This window comes from Leucoraja erinacea, chromosome 25 (genome assembly GCF_028641065.1).
Source record: "Leucoraja erinacea ecotype New England chromosome 25, Leri_hhj_1, whole genome shotgun sequence".
Lineage (NCBI taxonomy): Eukaryota > Metazoa > Chordata > Chondrichthyes > Rajiformes > Rajidae > Leucoraja > Leucoraja erinaceus.
This window is the reverse complement of record NC_073401.1, coordinates 31,599,996-31,623,506: the sequence shown is the minus strand read 5'-3', so window position 1 is coordinate 31,623,506 and position 23,511 is coordinate 31,599,996. Positions and strand designations below refer to the sequence as shown.

Genomic DNA, 23,511 nt, shown 5'->3' with positions numbered 1-23,511 from the left:
TACCCGATCTATTCCTCTCATGATTTTATACACCTCTATAAGACCAACCCCCTCATCCTCCTGCGCTCCAGGGAGTAGAGTCCCAGCCGAGTCAACCTCTCCCTGTAGCTCACACCCTCTAGTTCTGGAAACATCCTTGTAAATCTTCTCTGAACCCTTTCCAGCTTGATAATATTTTTCCTGTAACACGGTGCACAGAACTGAACACAATGCACTAAATGTGGTTTCACCAACGTCTTATACAACTGCAATATGACCTCCCAACTTCTCTCCTAAATACTCTGACTGATGAAGGCCAATGGTAGAGAGGGTTGCTTCTTGGACTGGAGGCCTGTGACTAGTGGTGTGCCTCAGGGTTCGGTGCTGGGCCCGTTACTATTTGTCATCTACATCAATTGGATGAGAACATACAGGGCAAGATTAGCAAGTTTGCTGATGATACATAGAAACATAGAACATAGAAATTAGGTGCAGGAGTAGGCCATTCGGCCCTTCGAGCCTGCACCGCCATTCAATATGATCATGGCTGATCATCCAACTCAGTATCCCGTACCTGCCTTCTCTCCATACCCCCTGATCCCCTTAGCCACAAGGGCCACATCTAACTCCCTCTTAAATATAGCCAATGAACTGGCCTCAACTACCCTCTGTGGCAGAGAGTTCCAGAGATTCACCACTCTCTGTGTGAAAAAAAGTTCTTCTCATCTCTCGGTTTTAAAGGATTTCCCCCTTATCCTTAAGCTGTGACCCCTTGTCCTGGACTTCCCTAACATCGGGAACAATCTTCCTGCATCTAGCCTGTCCAACCCCTTAAGAATTTTGTAAGTTTCTATAAGATCCCCTCTCAATCTCCTAAATTCTAGAGAGTATAAACTAAGTCTATCCAGTCTTTCTTCATAAGACAGTCCTGACATCCCAGGAATCAGTCTGGTGAACCGTTTCTGCACTCCCTCTATGGCAATAATGTCCTTCCTCAGATTTGGAGACCAAAACTGTACGCAATACTCCAGGTGTGGTCTCACCAAGACCCTGTACAACTGCAGTAGAACCTCCCTGCTCCTATACTCAAATCTTTTTGCAATGAAAGCTAACATACCATTCGCTTTCTTTACTGCCTGCTGCACCTGCATGCCTACCTTCAATGACTGGTGTACCATGACACCCAGGTCTCGCTGCATCTCCCCCTTTCCCAATCGGCCACCATTTAGATAATAGTCTCCTTTCCCGTTTTTGCCACCAAAATGGATAACCTCACATTTATCCACATTATACTGCATCTGCCAAACATTTGCCCACTCACCCAGCCTATCCAAGTCACCTTGCAGTCTCCTAGCATCCTCCTCACAGCTAACACTGCCCCCCAGCTTAGTGTCATCCGCAAACTTGGAGATATTGCCTTGAATTCCCTCATCCAGATCACAAAAGTGAGTGGTTTTGCAGGTAGTGAAGATGGTTGTGAACGATTGCAGCAGGATCTGGATCGATTGGCCAGTTGGGCGGAGGAATGGTTAATGGAATTTAATACAGAGAAGTGTGAGGTGTTGCATTTTGGGACGCCTTACAAGGGCAGGACCTAAACAGTGAATGGTCGACCTCTGGGGAGTGTTGTAGAGCAGAGGGATCTAGGAGTACAGGTGCATGGTTCCTTGAAGATCGAGTCGCAGGTAGATAAGGTGGTCAAAAAGGTGGTCACATCTGTGGAGTCCTTTAAGTTCCTGGAACCATCATCTCCAAGGACCTTAAATGGGGGGCTACCATCGACTCCACAGTCAAAAAGGCACAACAGAGGGATGTGCTTCCTGCGGCAGCTGAGGAAGCACAATCTGCCACAGGCAATGATGGTCCAATTCTATACGGCCATCGTAGAGTCTGTCCTCACCTTCTCCATCATGGTCCGGTTTTGGCTCAGCCACAAAGCACGACACCCGGAGGCTGCAGCGAATCGTCCGATCAGCTGAGAAGATTATTGGCTGCAACCTTCCCTCCATTGATGAACTGTACACTGCAAGGGCCAGGAAGTGAGCGGGTAAGATCATCTCTGACCCCTCTCACCCTGGCCACAAACTCTTTGAATCACTTCCCTCTGGAAGGCAACTCCGGACTGTCAAAGCTGCCACAGCCAGACATAAAAACAGTTTTTATCCATGAATAGTAGCTCTACTCAACAGCCAAAAATCTGTAGCCTCCTTTTGCTCTGGTATTTTATTTAATTCACATGTTTAATCGATAATGTTTTATTATTAATGTTTTATGTTCTATGTGTCATTCCTAACTGTCACTGTATGTCATGTTGTCACTTGTGGGCGGAGCACCAAGGCAAATTCCTTGTATGGGAATCCTTAAACGTATTAATTATTCAGCTGCGGTTACTGTTGGCAACATCCTATTGTGATGTCTCTGGCAGTGGGCAGTTTGAGACCCCATTGTGATAGTCACATCACAGTGAAGGCTGCCTATGTTGTTCAGAGCTGATTTGGAGGTGGCAGTGTTTAATAGCCTGATGCTGGTTGGGATGATGGGTGGAGGTAGTTCACAGAAAACTTGTGCCCAGAAGCTGAGTGGAGACAAGACGTTGGGCATGTTGTGGAGATCACATCCTGTCAGCCCTCTACTTCCTGCCACTGGCCGTGGTCCTCACCACTGTGGCATCTTCTGAAAACTACAACCTCCAGTTCCATCCGCTCGCTCAGTACAGCTGTGGCCTGGATAGTGGATACAGCTGTGGCATGGATATAACTGTGGTGTGGTTAGTGGATACAGCTGTGACATGGATAGTGGGTACAGCTGTGATGTGGATAGTGCATACAGTTGTGATGTGGATAGTGAATACAGCTGTGGCTCGGATAGTGGATGCAGCTGTGGCATGGATAGTGGATGCAGCTGTGGCCTGGATAGTGGATACAGCTGTGGCCTGGATACAGCTGTGACGTGAATCCAGCTGTGGCATGGATACAGCTGTGCCGTGAATACAGCTGTGGCGTGGATACAGCTGTGGCGTGGATCAAGGATACAGCTGTGACGTGAATCCAGCTGTGGCATGGATACAGCTGTGGCGTGGATACAGCTGTGGCATGGATACAGCTGTGCCGTGAATACAGCTGTGCCGTGAATACAGCTGTGGCGTGGATACAGCTGTGGCGTGGATCGAGGATACAGCTGTGGCGTGTGGCGTGGATACAGCTGGATACAGCTGTGGCGTGGATACAGCTGTGGCGTGGATACAGCTGTGGCGTGGATCGAGGATACAGCTGTGGCGTGGATACAGCTGTGGCGTGGATACAGCTGTGGCGTGGATACAGCTGTGGCGTGGATGTTTCGCTGAGATAGCTTTGCCGAATCAGCCATCTACAGTTCACCCGCATTGACGATCTATCGAGGAAGGGCCTACTACGTATGTTGTCCATAACTTCACCCATCGGCAGCTGCTGTTTTTACACTTAGGGATGTAATGCTGAGGCTCTATAAGGCCTCTCCACATCCACCCGATCCAAGTCTTTCACTATTCTGTACTGGGCTGGAGTTTAGAAGAATGAGGTGGGACAATATTGAAACTTACCGAATAGTGAAAGGCTTGGATGGAGTGGATGTGGAGAGGATGTTTCCACTAGTGGGAGCGTCTAGGACTAGAGGTCACAGCCTCAGAATTAAAATACATTATTTTCAGAAGGAGATGAGGAGGAATTTGTTTAGTCAGAGGGTGGTGAATCTGTGGAATTCTTTGCCACAGACGGCTGTGGAGGCCACAAGTCAGTGGATATTTTTAAGGCAGAGATAGATAGATTCCTGATTAGTGCGGGTGTCAGGGGTTATGGGGAGAAGGCAGGAGAATGGGGCTAGGAGGGAGAGATAGATCAGCCATGATTGAATGGCAGAGTAGACTTGATGGGCCGAATGGCCTAATTCTACTCCTATCTCTTATGACCTCATGACTTTCTTTTGCTCAGATTCCCTTTCCAGGTAATAGTCCGCTAGGGAAAGCAGCGTTGGGATGTAGATGTAGTGACCAGGCTGTGGTTGGGGTGTAGATGTAGTGACCAGGCTGTGGTTGGGGTGTAGATGTAGTGACGAGGCCCTGGTTGGGGTGTAGATGTTGGAGTGACCAGGCAAAGTGGTGGGAACACACCCAGGGAAGGGTGGAAACCAATCAGTCCTGCAATAAATTGATCAAAGGATTGAACAAAACTCATACAGGGTTAGAGTAATTTGTACAGGCCAAGGGCACCCACCCACCGCGTGTGGCTTCCTTGGACAGTCTACTTTTGCCGCTTGTCATTTATGTTTCTTCTGCTTTGTTTGTAGTACAAGGAGAGTCATGAGGAGGAGGTGACCATCACTGTGGAGAAGGACCATTTCATGGATGAGTTCTTCCGCCAGGTATGTATGTAGTGGGAATGTTGTGTGTGGGCGGTGCCGGGATGTATGTAGTGGGAATGTTGTGTGTGGGCGGTGCCGGGATGTATGTAGTGGGAATGTTGCGTGTGGGCGGTGCCGGGAGGATCACTGACCCTCGGCTGAAGAGCATCACTTCCTCCCGGCGCTCCAGATGGGATTGTTCCCTCCGGAGAGTGAGCGGAGAGCTGAGAGCAGCGTGTAGAATTATGAGAGGTGTAGATATTGTAGACAGTCAGAACCTTTCCCCAGGGTGGATATATCAAGGTGTAGAGAGCATCATTTAAGGCGAGAGGGGTAAAGTTAGATGTGTGGGTGGGGCAAGTATTTGTTCACTGTGAGGTGGGTGCGTGGGGCGTGCTGCCTGGGGTGGTGGTGGAGGCAGGTGCTGCAGTGTTTCACAAGACTTTTAGACAGGCACATGGATCAGGCAGACAGAGGAGATTAGTTTAACTTGGCGTCATGTTCAGCACGGATATTGTGGGCCGAAGGGCCTGTTCCTCTGCTGTTCCATGTTCCATCAGCCCAGCACCAGTGGAGCAGTGGGCTTGGTGCAGGAGTGCAGGCTGTAGCTACAGGCAAACACAGTGGGTGTGTGAGTGTGGGCTGTAGCTACAGGCAATCGCAGTGTGTGTGAGTGTGGGCTGTAGCTACAGGCAAACACAGTGGGTGTGTGAGTGTGGCTGTAGCTACAGGCAAACACAGTGGGTGTGTGAGTGTGGGCTGTAGCTACAGGCAAACACAGTGTGTGAGTGTGGGCAGTAACTACAGGCAAACACAGTGGGTGTGAGTGTGGGCTGTAGCTACAGGCAAGGTGTAGTGGGTGTGTGAGTGTGGCTGTAGTTACAGGCAAGGTGTAGTGGGTGTGTGAGTGTGGGCTGTAGTTAAGGGCAAGGTGTAGTGAGTGTGGGCTGTAACTACAGGCAAGGTGTAGTCAGTGTGGGCTGTAACTACAGGCAAGGAGCAGTGGGTGTGTGCAGGAGTGTGGCTGTAACTACAGGCAAGCACAGTGGGTGTGTGAGTGTGGCTGTAACTACAGGCAAGGTGTAGTGGGTGTGTGAGTGTGGCTGTAGCTACAGGCAAACACAGTGTGTGTGTGAGTGCGGGCTGTAGTTACAGGCAAGCTTTGTTTGTCAGGTTGAGGAGATCCGGGGGCATGTCGATCGCATCGCTGACAACGTGGAAGAAGTGAAGAAGAAACACAGCATCATCCTGTCAGCGCCGAACCCCGACACCAGTGAGTAGTGGCCTGAACCCCGACACCAGGGATCAGTCACCTGAACCCCGACACCAGGGAACAGTGGCCTGAACCCCGACACCAGGGAACAGTGGCCTGAACCCCGACACCAGGGAACAGTCACCTGAACCCCGACACCAGGGAACGGTCACCTGAACCCCGACACCAGGGAAGAGTGACCTGAACCCCGACACCAGGGAACGGTGACCTGAACCCCGACACCAGGGAACGGTGACTTGAACCCCGACACCAGTGAGTAGTGACCTGAACCCCGACACCAGGGAACGGTGACCTGAACCCCGACACCAGGGAACGGTGGCCTGAACCCCGACACCAGGGAACAGTCACCTGAACCCCGACACCAGGGAACAGGGAACGGTCACCTGAACCCCGACACCAGGGAACAGTCACCTGAACCCCAGCTAGCGTTGTACCAGCGCCCTGCCTGCACTTTCACGCTGATGTCATGGGTGCTGGCAGCCGGGCGAATGAAAATGCCTCTGGAATTAGCAAGTAAATGCAGTGTTTACGCAGCGTGCAGTCGGCTGGGGTATGAGCAGCCAGTCGCGGCTGCCTCCGTCTGCAGGCCAAATGTGTTTCTGATGGAATGTGGAATAAACAGGAAATTAAATCTGCTCGGATTTGTGCTGAGGCCTCTGTTTAACAACCAAGATGAGTGCAGGGGTGGGCATGTGGGCATGGGCACCGTGTGGATGTAGATATCCACAGTCTGATGAAGGGTCGCGACCCGAACCCTCGCCCATTCCTTCACCCCACAGATTCAGATTCAACTTTAATTGTCATTGTCAGTGTACAGTACAGAGACAATGAAATGCAGTTAGCATCTCCCTGGAAACATAGAAATTAGGTGCAGGAGTAGGCCATTCGGCCCTTCGAGCCTGCACCACCATTCAATATGATCATGGCGACATCAATGATTTCAATAAATAAATCTATTTACATGCATACAGTCATAGTGTTTTTCCTGGTGGGAGGAGTGTCCAGGGGGGGTGATTGGCAGTCACCGAGGTACAGTGTTGAGTGGTGTAACAGCCACAGGGAAGAAGCTGTTCCTGGCCCTGCTGGTCCGGCAACGGAGAGACCAGTAGCGCCTCCCGGATGGTAGTTTTTGGGTCTATCATGGTGTTTTAGTTGGACTTCTGGTACTCAGCAACGATGGGTCTGTGGCCAGGATTGGGGGTTGAGGTCCTTGTTGTAATAAAGCCGACTAACTCTCGAGTGTCCCTGTGGATGAGCAGTGGAAGGTGGGATCGTCAGCTCTGCCGGCTTTCCATCCCCGCAGTTTGCAGACGACACTGCTGCTGTCCGATGGAAGGGTTCGCTCGGTGTCTCTCTCTGAGAAACATAGAAATTAGGTGCAGGAGTAGGCCATTCGGCCCTTCGAGCCTGCACCGCCATTCAATATGATCATGGCTGATCATCCAACTCAGTATCCCGTACCTGCCTTCTCTCCATACCCCCTGATCCCCTTAGCCACAAGGGCCACATCTAACTCCCTCTTAAATATAGCCAATGAACTGGCCTCAACTACCCTCTGTGGCAGAGAGATCCAGAGATTCACCACTCTCTGTGTGAAAAAAGTTCTTCTCATCTCGGTTTTAAAGGATTTCCCCCTTATCCTTAAGCTGTGACCCCTTGTCCTGGACTTCCCCAACATCGGGAACAATCTTCCTGCATCTAGCCTGTCCAACCCCTTAAGAATTTTGTAGGTTTCTATAAGATCCCCTCTCAATCTCCTAAATTCTAGAGAGTATAAACCAAGTCTATCCAGTCTTTCTTCATAAGACAGTCCTGACATCCCAGGAATCAGTCTGGTGAACCTTCTCTGTACTCCCTCTATGGCAACACTGAGCTTGGCCAGCCGCCTGGATGTGGCGTGACGTAAGCAGGTCCTCGCCCAAGCTGCGGAAGGAGTCGTTGCAAGATGCAGACTGTTGTTTGTTGGTGCGTGGAGCTTCCCAGCTGCTCCCCCCCCCCCCCCCTGCTCCTGTTCACAGACACTGCTCATCAACCACTTTAATACCTGGCTGCTCAGCCTATTGTTTCCTCATGAGCTGAGCCCTCCAATACTGCCAACAGGACCGCCAATATAGCCTCACGCCACGACTGGCTTGGCCAACCCAGCTGAGTAACGTACGCCTAGTTTCCACATGTCGTGGTGATCCAGTGTTTGCAGCCTATAAATAGCCACTGCTGGGAGTTTCCTTCCCCCAGTTGCTGCTCGCTCTGTAACCAAACTCATCCTGAATCTGTCCACACTCCTGCCCAAACCACCTCTGGAGGCAAAGGTAGACTGGAGAATGCTGGAGAAACTCAGCGGGTGCAGCAGCATCTATGGAGCGAAGGAAATAGGCGACGTTTCGGGACGAAACCCAAAGGAAATGAACAACGTTTCCAGTGAAGCTAAGCCCAGTCGGTCCAATCTTGGATACGGTAGACAGTGGAACCTTCCTCACCAGGTTGGGAATGTCAAAGATCAAAGGGCACATCTTTAAGTTGAGAGGAGCAAGGTTTAAAGGAAGGTACACAAAAATGCTGGAGAAACTCAGCGGGTGCAGCAGCATCTATGGAGCGAAGGAAATAGGCAACGTTTCGGGCCGAAACCCTTTGGGTTTCGACCCGAAACGTTGTCTATTTCCTTTGGGTTTCGGCCCGAAACGTTGCCTATTTCCTTCGCTCCATAGATGCTGCTGCACCCGCTGAGTTTCTCCAGCATTTTTGTGCACCTTCGATTTTCCAGCATCTGCAGTTCCTTCTTAAACAAAGGTTTAATGGAGATATGTGGGGCAAGTTTTACACAGTTGCCCGGGTTGGTGGAGGCCGATTTACGAGAGTGACATCAGAGGCTGAGGGCTGACTTCAGAAGGGTTTCTGAAATCGTGGAGGTGGAGATAAGGCGAATGGTCACAGTCTTTCTCCCAGAGTGGTGGATTGTTAAAGTGGTGGATACAGGTTTGGAGATGAGATGAGAAAGGGGAGGTGAGAGGGAAGTGGTGAAGGTTGCCTGGGCAAGTGGTCGAGGCCGGTACAATCACAGTGTTTACAGGACATTCAGCGGAGTTCACGAAAGGAAAGGAAATGTTCCCCATGTTGGGGGAGTCCAGAACCAGGGGTCGCAGTCTAAGAATAAGGGGCAGGCCATTTAAACCTGAGATGAGGAACAACTTTTTCACCCAGAGAGTTGTGAATCTGTGGAATTCTCTGCCACAGAGGGCAGTGGAGGGCCGATTCACTGGATGTATTTAAGAGAGAGTTAGATAGAGCTCTGGGGGCTAGCGGAATCAAGGGATATGGGGAGAAGGCAGGAACGGGGTACTGATTGTGGATGATCAACCATGATCACAATGAATGGCGGTGCTGGCTCGAAGGGCCGAATGGCCTACTCCTCAACCTATTTTCTATGTTTCTATGAAAAGGTTGAGGGATTATGGGCCAATCACGGACACTAGCTCAGGAAGACCATTTGGCCAGCATGGTCAAGTTGGGCCGAAGGGCTGGTTTCCCCGACTGAGGGTTAACACCATCGGCAACAAAACCCAGAGGAGCAACAAATTGTTGTTGTCGCCTTGTTACCGTCTGACACACTGCGGAAACAGTGACGGAAGAAGGCTCAGCCATGACACAGCAAATTGAATATATAGTCTGTGTGGTGATGGGCTGAGTGGTGTCATACTAGCCCACAGCATTCCAAAAGGATGTTCCCACTAGTGGGAGAGTCTAGGACTAGAGGTCACAGCCTCAGAATTAAAGGAAGTTCTTTTAGGAAGGAGATGAGGAGGAATTTCGCTAGCCAGAGGGTGGTGAATCTGTGGAATTCTTTGCCACAGACGGCTGTGGAGGCCACAAGTCAGTGGATATTTTTAAGGCAGAGATAGATAGATTGTTGATTTGCCACAGGAGAATGGGGCTGTGATCAGCCATGATTGAACAAGTCAGTGGATATTATGATCTTTTGATTCCCTTTGAGTTAGTGCGGGTGTCAGGCCCTGGTTGGGGTGTAGGTGTAGTGACCAGGCTGTGGTTGGGGTGTAGATGGTGATTAATGCGGGTGTCAGGGGATATGGGGAGAAGGCAGGAGAATGGGGTGAGGAGGGAGACATAGATCAGCCATTGTTGAATGGTGGAGTAGACTTGATGGGCCGAATGGCCTAATTCCCCACCTATCACTGATGATCTTATGCTTCAGTCCAACACTGCGATATATTTGAAGCAGTAACTCGCATCTCATGATGTCACATGGACATGTGCAGCTGCAGTGCCTTGTAACAGCGGGATATTCCATCACTTTTAGTTGAAATCCTTTGTAAAATAGATGAGCAGCTGCACAATGCGTGCGTGGTGTGAGATGAGGAAGATATGATGTACGTGTAGCGGGCGGGGACTCCATGGGTAGGCAGGGTTACCCATCATGGTGGATATGCTGCCCTGGGCACTGGGTCTGTGCTGTACCATGCTGCAGCCAGGCCAGAGCTGCTGAGGGCCGAGGCTTGGTCAGTCCGACCCAGGGCACGCTGGCATTGAATTTCCCAACAAAGGCTCGGGAAAAAATTGCCTCCGACAGCTGGAACGGGAGAACTTTGTACTCCGAGGATTCGGCTGCCGGCGCTGTGGCATTTTTAAAGCCCTTGTTTACGATTTGAATGCAAATCAGTTACTGATCAGTGATCCTCAGCAGCCTGGAAAATATTCATAGATGTGGAGGAAGGAACCGCAGGTGCTGGTTTAAACCCGAAGATAGACAGGCACAAAGTGCTGGAGGAACTGGGCTTTTTGTGACGTTGCGATGTCATGTCACAGTTGTACAAGATGTGGGCGAGGTCGCGTTTGGAATCTCGTGTTCCTGCTGGAGGATAGATGTGGCTCAGCTGGAAATTCCACAAGCTCTTGGGAAAGATGCCGTCAAGCTGGAGAGGGGGCCAGAGAAGATTTATGTGGATGTTGTCGGGAGTCAAGGGTCTGAGCTATAGGGACAGGTTGGGCAGGCTGGGACTGTAGCCCCTCGGGTGCAGCAGGATGATCTTATAGAGGTGTATAAAATAATGAGGGGAATAGATAGGGTGAAGGCACAGAGTAGGGGGAATCAAGAACCAGGGGACATGGGTTTAAACTGAGAGAGGCGAGGTTCCATAGGCAGCTGAGGGGCAACTTTGTCTCACAGTGGGTGGTGGGTGTAAGGAACGAGCTGCCACAGGAGGTAGTTGAGGAAGGTACTGTAACAGCATTTGAAAGACTATTGGACAGGTACATGGATATGAAAGATTAGAGGGATACTGGCTAAGCACAGACAGGGTGGGCCTGGTGTGGGTCAGAATGGATATGATGGGCTGAAGGGCCTGGTTCTGTGCTGTGTGACTCTATGACTGAGGTAGATTGGATGATTGGCATTACTCCTTCCAACACGAGAGGTCTGTATCTGCTAAGATTGAGGAAGAAGCTGTTCCTGAATCTGGAGCCATGAGCTGGCAAGTTCTCCTTTGCTTGGGCAATGTTGTTGCTACAGGAAAGGCAGCGGATGTGGTTTGTGTGTGAGTGCAGGTGCTCGGATCGTGAGTGTGGGTGGCTCACCAAGGAAGCAAACTCAATGCCAGCATTTATTTCAAGAGGGCTTGTGTACAAAAAAAGGGATGTAACGCTGAGGCTCTATAAGGCGCTGGTCACGCTGCATTTGGAATATTGTGTTCAAGAAGGAACTGCAGATGCTGGAAGATCGAAGGTACACAAAATTGCTGGGGAAACTCAGCGGGTGCAGCAGCATCTATGGAGCGAAGGAAATAGGCGACGTTTCGGGCCGAAACCTGAAGAAGGGTTTCGGCCCGAAACGTCGCCTATTTCCTTTGCAATTTTGTGTACCTTTGGAATATTGTGAGCAGTTTTGTGCCCCGTATCTGAGGAAGGATGTGCAGAGGAGGTTTACAAGAACGATCCCAGGCATGAGTAGGTTAACCCATGATGAGTGTTTGTCGGCACTGGGCCTGTACTCGCTGGAGTTTAGATGAATGAGGGGGGACCTCATTGAAACGTACAGAATAGTGAAAGGCTTGGACAGTGTGGATGTGGAGAGGATGTTTCCACTCGTGGGAGAGTCTAGTACCAGAGGTCACAGCCTCATAATTAAAGGACGCTCTTTTAGGAAGGAGATGAGGAATTTCTTTAGTCAGAGGGTGGTGAATCTGTGGAATTATTTGAATGCGGTGCTAACTCCTTTTTCCATTTGAGCTGTGATTGTCTGTCTAACCGTTACACTACAGCGGAAAGTCCCACGCATCCTGACTGCTGTTCCCTGGTGACTACGTCACACTCTGTGTCTATTCCACTTCCTCACCACCTGCCCAATTACATCCATCATTTGCCTGATCAAATATGTATTCCGTCCCAAATGAGCGCACAACACGCTGCTGATATTTTTTAATTAAAAATTGATCAAACAGGATGTTGTGAAGTGTGGCCAAGTTTAATGACAGGGTCAACATGTTGAAGAGGTAGATAGTCCCTTTGTCTAACGTTGGAAGTTAATTTAACACTTTTCTTTTTACAGAAACCAAAGAAGAGCTTGAGGAGCTGACGCTGGCGATCAAGGGAACCTCGAACAAAGTGCGGACTAAACTAAAGGGTGAGTATCGTCCTCCCCCCTCACCACGCACCTTCCTTGATTGGCCCGTTTACCGAGGTACAGGGAAAAACGGGGCCTGGCTACACAGTCAGACCATGCTGTACGTGACTAGTATAGAACACACAGAGTGCTGGAGTAACTCAGCGGGTCAGGCAGCATCTATGGAGCTAAGGAAATAGGCAACGTTTCGGGCCGAAACCCATAAGGGTTTCGGCCCGAAACGTTGCCTATTTCCTTAGCCCCATAGAATCTGCTGCAGCAGAACTCAGTGGGACAGGCAGCATCTGTGGAGAACATGGATAGGTGACGTTTCAAAGAGTGCTGGAGTAACTCAGCGGGTCAGGCAGCATCTGTGGAGAACATGGATAGGGGACGTTTCACAGAGTGCTGGAGTAACTCAGCGGGCCAGGCAGCATCTGTGGGGAACATGGATAGGTGACGTTTCACAGAGTGCTGGAGTAACTCAGTGGGTCAGGCAGCATCTGTGGAGAACATGGATAGGTGACATTTCAGGTCGAGACCCTTCCTCACTCTGACGAAGAGTCCCGACCCGAAACATCTGCTATCTTGGGTTTGGGGGGGTCGATGGGAGTTCCATCATGATGGGAGAAATGACATCATAGCTCTGGGAGAGGCCATTGTGACATCATCACTCTGGGAGAGGCCATTGTGACATCATCACTCTGGGAGAGGCCATTGTGACATCATCACTCTGGGAGAGGCCATTGTGACATCATCACTCTGGGAGAGGCCATTGTGACATCATCACTGTGGGAGAAGTCGGTTTTGGCTGTTTATAAAATTTCAATGATTAATAACTTTGGAAATATAGGTGGAAATGCGACGGGAAGATGTGTCTCATCACCCAGTTCCCATCTGGTCACCTAAGCCTTTCCAGACATCTGAGTTGGGCCAACCCTGATTCACCGTGCCCACAGCTAACAATGGCCCCTTTTCTTTATCATCGGTACTTGTTTGCATCTTTCATTCATTTGTTCTATATCTCTCCACATCACCGTCTATATCTCTCCCTTCCCTCTCCTCAGATTCTCAACTTGAAGAAGGGTCTTGACCTGAAACGTCATCTGTTCCTTCTTTCCAGAGATGCTGCCTGTCCCGCTGAGTTACTCCAGCTTTTTTGTGTCTTATCTTTGGTTTAAACTGGCATCCGCAGTTCCCTCCTACACATCCAGGCTGTTTTATTGCAAATGCACCAGGAGGTGAATTAGTAATAAAGACTGCCAACTGTGTATTCTGCCACCGAGTCTCACATGAGGGTTGCATCTTGCAGTGGGGTTTGCATCGTGCATTGGGGCTTGCATCGTGTAGTGGGGCTTGCATCTTGCAGTGGGGTTTGCTCCTTGCAGTGGGGCTTGCATCGTGCAGTGGGGCTTGCATCGTGCAGTGGGGCTTGCATCGTGCAGTGGGGCTTGCTTGCATCGTGCAGTGGGGTTTGCATCTTGCAGTGGGGCTTGCACCTTGCAGTGGGGCTTGCACCGTGCAGTGGGGCACCCTCTGCTCAGGAGGGCGTGCATCATCCCAATCCCTGGTGATTATTTAATCATTCGCAAGGATCTTGCCTTTCATGTTCTACTGCGGGCGGGCATGTCACGGTGTCCATCTTCCCCACTCTCGCTGAAAGGCTGACAGTGGTCACCCTGCATTTAAGGAGCAGCACACAGACCCACATCCTCTTGGTGACCCGGGTTTGACCCTGGCCTGTGCTGCCTGTGTGGCGACCTCGCGTTTATCTGCGTTTAGTTTAGAGATACAGCGCAGAAACAGGCCCTTCGGCCCACTGAGTCCATGCTGACCCGGGTTTCCTGTGCTGTGAGGCAGCAACTCTACCGCTGAGCCACCGTGACCTGGTGGGCTCGCAGAGATGCTCCGCTTGTCTCGTCCACCCCCCCCACACAACATGTAGGCAGGTTAATCACAGCCAATGTAGGTTAAAGGCTGATAGAGTCAAGGGAGAGGTGTGTGCGTGTGTGATTTCAATAGCTGCAGGGTATAGGGAGCAAGGTGGGGGGGAGGGGGATAGGAGTGATGAGAGTGGTCCCACTGGATGTCACATGGACCCAAGGGATTCCAAGTTGACGTCACCTTTGTTTCTTGGTGCTCGCCTCACTGAACAACTTCATCATCTCGATGTTTTCAAGAGAGACTTCGATTTAGCCCTTAGGGCTAATGGAAGCAAGGGATACGAGGAGAAAGCAGGAATGGGGTGCAATAGACAATAGGTGCAGGAGTAGAGGCCATTCGGCTCTTCAAGCCATCACCGCCATTCAATGTGATCATGGCTGATCATCCCCAATCAGACTTCTCCCCATATCCCCTGACTCCTGCTATCTTTTAGAGCCCTATCTCGCTCTCTCTTGAAAGCATCCAGAGAACCGGCCTCCACCGCCCTCTGAGGCAGAGAATTCCACACTCACAACTCTCTGTGTGAAAAAGTGTTTCCTCATCTCCGTTCTAAATGGCCGACCCCTTATTCCTAAATGACTGATTCTGGATTATCAGCCATGATCATATTGCATGGTGGTGCTGGCTTGAAGGGTCGAATGGCCTCCTCCTGCACCTATTTTCGATGTTTCTATCTTGATTAACATTTTCATTTGTTTATTGAGTGGAGATCTGACGTCTATTTAGTTCTTTATTTCTCCTGAGAATCAACATCTCGATGTTTAGTTTAGAGATACAGCGCGGAAACAGGCCCTTCGGCCCACCAGGTCCGTGCCGACCAGCGATCCCCGCACACTAACACTATCCTACACACACTCGGGACGATTTTTACATTTACTAAGCCAATTTACCTACAAACAGGTCACGGGGAGAACGTGCAAACTCCGTACAGACAGCACCCGTAGTCGGGATGGAACCCGGGTCTCCGGCGCTGTGAGGCAGCAGCTCTACCTGCTGCTCCACCGTGCCAATGGAAATTCTAGATTGGAAAGCGTCTGGAGATACCCTGTTCACAGTTTAATGATCTTGAGTAAAAACAATCTTGCAATCCCCTAGAAACGTGGGCCAACTTGTGGCTGATGAAGCAGAGATTTAGCCAAGCCTTGCCCTGAGCTAACACCACCCAATCTAGCGATTGAGCTGTGGTCAGAGCTGTGTGTCACTCACCTCCTTGTTCTAGGTGGCCAGAACTGTGTTGCCTTCCATCGCAGAGAGGAATGTAGATCTACTGTGGTGGATGTTGATGTTCACTTCTATGTGGCTGTGTGTCTTGTGTTTCACTTTGTATAGCCGTATGCTAACTCCAATGTCACTGTACCTGACAATAAACTGAGCTTGAAACCTTGAACCTTGAACCCGACCCAACTGCAGATGTCGCGATCTTGGGCAAAGCGCAAATAGCTGGAGGAACTCAGCGGATCTGGCAGCAACTGTAGATCGATCCTGAAATATCGCCTGTCCATTCCCTCCACAGATGCTGCCTGACCCACTGAGTTCCCCCAGCACTGTGTTCAGCCCAGTTCCTTGACTTGAGATCCTTGGACTGGTTCCATGTTTAGTTGGTGTTGTCTGTGGTCGGACTCTGGGTCTTGGTTATTCCAGCATCATTCATGAAGTTTGCTTGTTGCCCAAGGCACAGTTGCATGAACCTGCCGTGTTCTGCCACGTGGCAACTCCCCACTCACCTTGCCATCATTACCTGTCAATGCAGGTGGATGTTAGATGGTGTCTCACTGGTCCCATAGTGATCCTTGTACATGGAACAGCACAGGATCAGGCCCTTCGGCCCACAATGTCTGTACTGTACTGAGGTATAGAAGTGTGAAAACTCACACCTCCAGATTCAGGGTCAGTTTCATCCCGGCTGTTATTATGCAACTGAACCATCCTACCACAGCCAGCGAGGGGTCCTGAACTACAATCAACCTCATTGGTGGCCCGTGGACTATTCTTGATCGGACTTTGCTGACTTTACCTTGCACTAAATGTTATTACCTTGTGTATCTGTACACTGTGAATGGGTCGATTGTAATCATGTATTGTCTTTCCACTGACTGGTTAGCGCGCAACAAAAGCTTTACACTGTACCTCGGTGCATGTGACAATAAACTACACTGTTAAGGGGCTGTCCCACTTGCCACCATCATTTACTGACGTATCAAGTCACCGTAAAAGTCGCGGCGTGACGATGTATCGACGCGCGGTGTCTCCTCAAGTGTCGCTACATTTCTTGTCGCCGCTGGATTTTGAAATGTTCAAAACCTTTCGCCGACCCTGAGACGTCAGTCGCCGAAGAAATGGCAAAGTGGGACAGGCCGTTAAGTTGAGCTTCAGTGATGCAATGACTCATTGCTACTTGTTGATGTTTATTAATGATGTCTCATTCCAGCCATAGAACAAAGCATTAAAGATGAAGGCGATGAGAGCCAAGGGTCGGTGGATCTAAGGATACGTAAAACCCAGGTACGGTACCTTGTTCAGAGAGGTGGCAAGCTGCAACCTGATGCTCCCTCACCCCCTTGTAGAGCTAGCCTGGTCCCCACCATCTTATTTAGCTATTTGATTCATGTTAGCTGCTACCTCCATTTTGTGAATAGCATGCTGGTTAAATTTAAAGATTGACTCTTCTGTAAGTCTGCAGATGCTTGTGGACATGGCCTTCACTAACTAACGGGAACGAGATTACGGCATCTCATTTTCTTTGCCATATCAGGGTTCTGCTGGAGGTTGCAATGAATACAATAGTGCTTTCTTGCCTATGCAGCTGGGCCATGCATCTCTATACTCCCCATATCTCTTTAATGTTAGTTTGAAGGGTCTCATTGTATGTAACTGAGCCCTTTGTTCACTTATGCCTACGAACCATGTGACTAATGATGTTTTATCAGTATAAAGATCATTTCTCTGTATGGTCAGTAGAGTTGTAGCAGCTTGCGAGTGTGCATGTAAGTGCACACTCCTGGCTGTGTCCTATCTCACCCGGGTGACATAGTAAATGTTTGTTCAACGAGACCTTTGACTCTTTGAATTGTTATTCTACTCATCAAGTCTCACCAGCTTTAACACCACCAGTCAAACAGCACTAAGGGTGGGAGTGGCGCAGCGGGTAGAGCTGCTGCCTCACAGCACCGGAGACCCGGCTTGACCCCGACCTCTGGTGCTGTCTGTGTGGAGTTTGTATGTTCTCCCCGTGACCTCGCTGGTTTCCTCCGGGTGCTCCGGTTTCCTCCCCCATCCTAAGGCTTGTGGGTTAGTCGGAGTCTGTAGATTGTCCCCAGTGTGTAGGGAGTAGATGTGAAGTTTTGGAATAACGGAGAATCTGTGTGGATGGAACTGCAGGTGCTGGAGAATCGAAGGCGGACAAAATTGCTGGAGGAACTCAGCGGGTGAGGGAGCATCTCTGGAGCGAAGGAAATAGGCAACGTTTCAGGCCGAAACCCTTCTTCAGAAACATTGCCTCTTTCCTTGGCTCCATAGATGCTGCTGCATCCACTGAGTTTCTCCAGCAATTTTGTCTACCGTGGATGGGCGATCGATGGTCAGCATGGGTTCGATGGGCCGATGGGCCTGTGTCCACGCAGCAATCCTTCAATTACTCGATATCTCAGAGTGTAGGTACAAGATTGCCGCTGTCGTTGAGGAGGCCATTGTTCTCGGCTCTCTAAGGCTTTGGGTGGTTTAGTTTAGTTTTTAGTTTTTTGCATCGGGGTCCCACTGTCGGGGGCCGGTGCTGAGTTACGCTGAAGTGGTGTCTGCGGGCTGCCTGCTGGAGAACTCTGATGGTTCTCGGGGCCACTCCCCCAACACGGATGTATGTGTGTCAGTGTCAGTGTCAGTGTCCACCCATGACGGCAGGTTGGGAATTCAGCCCATCCCTCCCTCCCTCTCCCCCACAACACTGACAGGGCTAACTGGACATTGCCCCACTGCCGACGGGAACGCACAGGCGAGCGGGGAGAGCGGTCACAGCGGACCGCAACCTTGTGAAGCCCTCGTTCCAGAGGGGTCTTACCTTTCCCCACAACTTGGTCCGAGGGGGGGGGTGCAAGATAGCGATCGGTGGGATGGGCTGGCAGACAATGAGATGTGGATCAAAGGGGTGGGGAATGAGATGTTGGGTTGGGCGGTTCTGTATACAGTGATGGGGGGGGGGGGGGGGTGGGTTCTGTATACAGTGATTGGGGGGGGTGGGTTCTGTATACAGTGATGGGAGGGGGGGGGGGGTGGGTTCTGTGATGGTGGGGGGTGAGTTCTGTATACAGTGAGGGGGGGGGGGTGGGTTCTGTATACAGTGATTGGGGGATGGGGGGGGTTCTGTATAGATGGGTGGGTTGGGGGGGGGGGGTGGGTTCTGTATACAGTGATGGTGGGGGGTGTGGTGGGTTCTGTATACAGTGATGGGAGGGGGGGGAGGGGATGTTCTGTCTGCAGCCTCTGTGTAATCGACCTGCTCTGTATTCCAGCATGCGACCCTGTCACGGAAGTTTGCCAACGTGATGACGGAGTACAACGAGATCCAGATATACTTCAGAGAGCGCAGCAAAGGGCGCATTCAGCGTCAGCTGGAGATCAGTGAGTACCTTGTGGAAACAGGCCCTTCAGCCCAACTTGCCCACACCAGTCAACATGCACCAGCAACACTAGTCCCACCTGCCTGAGTTTGGTCCATATCCCTCCAAACCTGTCTTATCCACCATGTACCTGTCTGTCAAGTCAAGTTTATTTGTCACATACACATACAAGATGTGCAGTGAAATGAAAGTGGCAATGCTCGCGGACTTTTGTGCAAAAGACAAACAACAAAACAACCAAACAAATTATAAACACAATCATAACACACATATTCTTTTACATAATAAATAATGGAAGGAAAAACGTTCAGTAGAGTTAGTCCCTGGTGAGATAGGCGTTTACAGTCCGAATTGCCTCTGGGAAGAAACTCCTTCTCAACCTCTCCGTTCTCACCGCATGGCAACGGAGGCGTTTGCCTGACCGTAGCAGCTGGAACAGTCCGTTGCAGGGGTGGAAGGGGTCTCCCATGATTTTATTTGCTCTGGAGTTGCACCTCCTGTTGTATAGTTCCTGCAGGGGGGTGAGTGAAGTTCCCATAGTGCGTTCGACTGAACGCACTACTCTCTGCAGAGCCTTCTTGTCCTTGGCAGAGCAATTCCCAAACCAGATGGTAATGTTCCCGGACAAGATGCTTTCCACCGCCGCTGCGTAGAAGCACTGGAGGATCCTCAGAGACACTCTGAATTTCCTCAATTGCCTGAGGTGGTAAAGGCGCTGCCTTGCCTTTGCCTTGTCTAACTGTTTATTAAACGTTGGGATAGTCCCAGCCTCAACTACCTCCTCCGGCAGCTTGTTCCATACACCCACCACCCTCTGTGTGAAAAAAGTACCCCTCAGATTCCTATTAAATCTTCTCCCCTTCACCTTAAACCCATGTCCTCTGGTCCTCGATTCCCCTACTCTGGGCAAGAGATTCTGTGTGTCTACCCGATCTATTCCTCTCATGATTTTATACACCTCTATAAGATACAACAGTACAATGTAGAAACAAGGAACTGCAGATGCTGCCGACAAAAAAGAAAGGGACACTAGGTGCTGGAGTGACTCAGCGGGCCAGGCAGTATCTCATGACTCATCGTTACTGCGGCTCTTTGTGTCGTTAATGGCAGAAACCTGTTGACTGTAACGTGTGGCTGATCTCAGACTGGGCTCAATGTGTGCAGTTGGAATTTGCAAAGTCCAGCTGTCAGTTACTGACTCTAAGCATCTGCTCATCCCTCTCCTCCCTGTCCCTGGAGATGAGGGCTAACACAAACACATCGGCAGTTTCACATTACAGACTGGTGCGTGCGTGCGCAGGGACTTTAGAGCAATACGAAGTTCAGGAAATGTTATTGTTGAAGTCACAAAGCTCTGATGACCAAGTGTGATATTGGGAATGTAAAAGCGGTCGTTGACACGGGCCAGTGCCTCGACATCCGTGTGCCTGAGCCAGCTATTGTAGTTCAACACTGGTCCTATCACTCAACATCTGTGCAGCCACTTAATGCAGGCCAGCTGCGGCTGGGATTGGAATCTTGATCAGAGCAGATTTAGGTTGATATTCCTGTCACATGTAAGCTGGGGGTACAGTGAGAAACTTTGTCTTGCACGCGATGCAGTCACATCAGTCTGAAGCAGGGCCTCGACCCCTGAAACGTCACCCATTCCTTCTCTCCAGAGTCACTGCCTGGCCCGCTGAGTTACTCCAGCACCTTGTGTCTATCTTCGGTCTAAACCAACATCTGCAGTTCCTTCCTACACATAAATACAATCAAGTCAAACTCAAGTCCAATAGGTAGAGCAGTGGGGAGGATACAGAGAGCAGGGCATTGTGGCGCATCAGTTCCACAGACAAAGTCCCGGTGGGGTTAGAGAGATGGGCAGCTAAAAGGGGTGGAGGAGGTGTCTGACTTAGTGGTGTTCTGTTCTGTTAGTTTTGGACTTGTGCAGTGGGTAGTGCTGCTGCCTCACGGCGCCAGGGACCCAGGTATGATCTTGACCACGGGTGCTGTCTGTGTAGAGTTTGCATGTTCTCCCCGTGACCTGCGTGGGTTTTCTCCGGGTGCTCTGGTTTCCTCCCACACTCCAAAGACGTGCGGGTTTGTAGGTTAATTGGCTCCTGTATAATTGTAAATTGGTGCGTGTAGGATAGTGTTAGTGAGCGGGGATCGCTGGTCGGCACGGACTAGATGGGCCGGAGGGCCTGTGCGTTGTATCTGTGAAGGAAGCGGGGACGTTTGTTCGAGGCAGGACGGCCGCACTGAACGGTCTCTTTGTTCCCACAGCCGGGAGGACCACGACTGACGATGAGCTGGAGGAGATGCTGGAGACCGGGAATCCCTCCATCTTCACCTCCGATGTACGCAGGTCCCCGCACTCTCGCACTGACCCAAACCGTGCTCCATCCCCCCCCACCACACCCCCTCCTCTGGCACGACCCCTTCACTGGCACTCCCCGCCACACCCACCTCTTGCCAACTCTCATGATCACAAGACTTAAATAACACCCTGGCATGAAGAAAACCCAGCAGTCTGGTCCCCACCTGAAACGTCACCTATCCATGTTGTCCACAGATGCTGCCTGACCCGCTGAGTTACTCCAGCACTCTGTGAAACGTCACCTATCCATGTTCTCCACAGATGCTGCCTGACCCGCTGAGTTACTCCAACACTCTGTGAAACGTCACCTATCCATGTTCTCCACAGATGCTGCCTAACCCGCTGAGTTACTCCAGCACTCTGTGAAACGTCACCTATCCATGTTCTCCACAGATGCTGCCTGACCCGCTGAGTTACTCCAGCACTCTGTGAAACGTCACCTATCCATGTTCTCCACAGATGCTGCCTGACCTGCTGAGCCCTGTCCAGCTCTGCCCCGCCCAGCCCAGCTCTGCCCCGTCCAGCCCTGCTCTGGACCCTGCCCCCTCCCCGCCCCCCTGCCCGTCTCCCCGTCTCCCCGTGCCAACCGAGCTGACAGCTGAAGTTGGGGCAGCAGAGGGCAGCGGGTGGTTTGGGTTGGTGGACGGTGTGGTGGTCACCAGCTTGACCTCTACCTTGGCAGATCATATCGGACACGCAGATCACCAGGCAAGCCCTCAACGAGATTGAGTCACGGCACAAAGACATCATCAAGTTGGAAGTCAGCATCCGGGAACTGCACGACATGTTTGTGGACATGGCCATGTTGGTGGAGCAGCAGGTGAGGCATGTTCAACACTGGCTAGCACCAGCCCAATGGGGCTATGGTGACTAGTGTGTGGCACAATACAGCATACACCTGGTGTGGTCATGGCCATGCAGGTGGAGCAGCAGGTGAGGCAGGCATGGGGGGGCACAAGCACATTGGTGGGGGGGGAGGGGCAAGCACGGGGGGGGGGGGCACGAGCACATTGGTGGGGGGGGGGGGGGGGAATATGTGTTGTGGACAGAGTCATTGCAGATGGATAATGTGGGTGGGGCCAAGGTCATGGGCGGGGCTGAACCACTGCGTCCTGACTGCACCTTCCTGTCTCAGGTTGGGGCTGCTCTTCTGCACGGGGGGGGGGGGGGGGGGGGGGGGGGGCAGGTGGGGGGATAATTTGTGCCTAAGAGCAGCAGCAGAAGTGGGTGTGGGCTGGAGCTGCTGCCTAGTAGAGCGGTCCTGAACCACTATCTTCCTCATTGGTGACCCTCAGACCTCTTTGATTGGTCGGTAGTGGCGTTACCTTGCACGGAACGTTATTCCCTTTATCCTGTGTCTGTACACTGTCAACGGATCGATTGTGATCATGTGTTGTCTTTCCACTGACTGGTTAGCACGCAACTAAAGCTTTTCGCTGTAACCCCCGGTACACGGGACAGTAAACTCAACTGATCTAGTGGGGAGGTGAGGAGGACAAATCACAGCGGTGTTCTGTGTTGTAGAGGGAGGCGGGTCCCACCCCCTATCTTACCTGCGATTGTGGTCTCGGTGTGGAAGGAAGGAGAGGGAGGGGGAGGGGGACGGGGAGGTCATTCACCTCTGTCCCAGAGTGTGGATATGGTGAGCCTGTGGGTGAGGAGTTTGATTGGAGACGGTGCAGTGCTGGACCTAACCTGGAGTGACCAGTGCATGGGTCAGTGACGTCTGTCCAGGGGAGGGCTGCATGAAGGAGGACTGGCAATAGGGCCTGGGAACGCCCCCTGGAGGTGGGTCTACATACCAGCCATGGGTGGGTGGATGGGTGGGTGGGCAACCCAGAGTGTGTGTTGGGGGCAGATGGCCAGAGTGGGTGATTGCTGCAGGCAGATACTCTGTGTTTACACTAGCTGTGAGAACACTGAACTCGGGTGAATTCACCACGCTGAACGCCAGTTTGGTGAATGGGATGGGCACGGAGATAGCATGGGGGAGCATGGACACTGCGGGCCGAAGGGCCTGTTACTGTGCCATGCGGCTCTAAGCCATGGTGTGGTCGCTCAGAGAGCCAGCATTGATTGTGTGGGCTGATATTAAAGGACGTTCCTTTAGGAAGGAGATGAAGAGGAATTTCTTTAGTCAGAGGGTGGTGAATCTGTGGAATTATTTGCCACAGACGGCTGTGGAGGCCACAAGTCAGTGGATATGTTTAAGGCAGAGATAGATAGATTGTTGATTAGTGCGGGTGTCAGGGGTTATGGGGAGAAGGCAGGAGAATGGGGTTAGGAGGGAGAGATAGATCAGCCATGATTGAATGGTGGAGTAGATTTGAATGACCTAATTCTGCTCCTATGAATGGCC

General features: G+C 51.1%; 1 protein-coding gene across 1 annotated transcript in view; it reads left to right on the top strand.

The window, feature by feature from the left end:
• The window catches only part of LOC129709256 (syntaxin-2-like), a 33,886-nt gene that overhangs the window by 5,683 nt on the left and 4,692 nt on the right, over positions 1-23,511 (top strand). Inside the window, exons 2-8 of the mRNA XM_055655500.1 lie at positions 4,300-4,374; positions 5,527-5,626; positions 12,183-12,257; positions 16,609-16,682; positions 18,683-18,791; positions 21,059-21,132; positions 21,835-21,972. Of these exons, the coding sequence (XP_055511475.1) occupies positions 4,300-4,374; positions 5,527-5,626; positions 12,183-12,257; positions 16,609-16,682; positions 18,683-18,791; positions 21,059-21,132; positions 21,835-21,972 (645 nt within the window). The remainder of the gene's footprint in view (positions 1-4,299; positions 4,375-5,526; positions 5,627-12,182; positions 12,258-16,608; positions 16,683-18,682; positions 18,792-21,058; positions 21,133-21,834; positions 21,973-23,511) is intronic.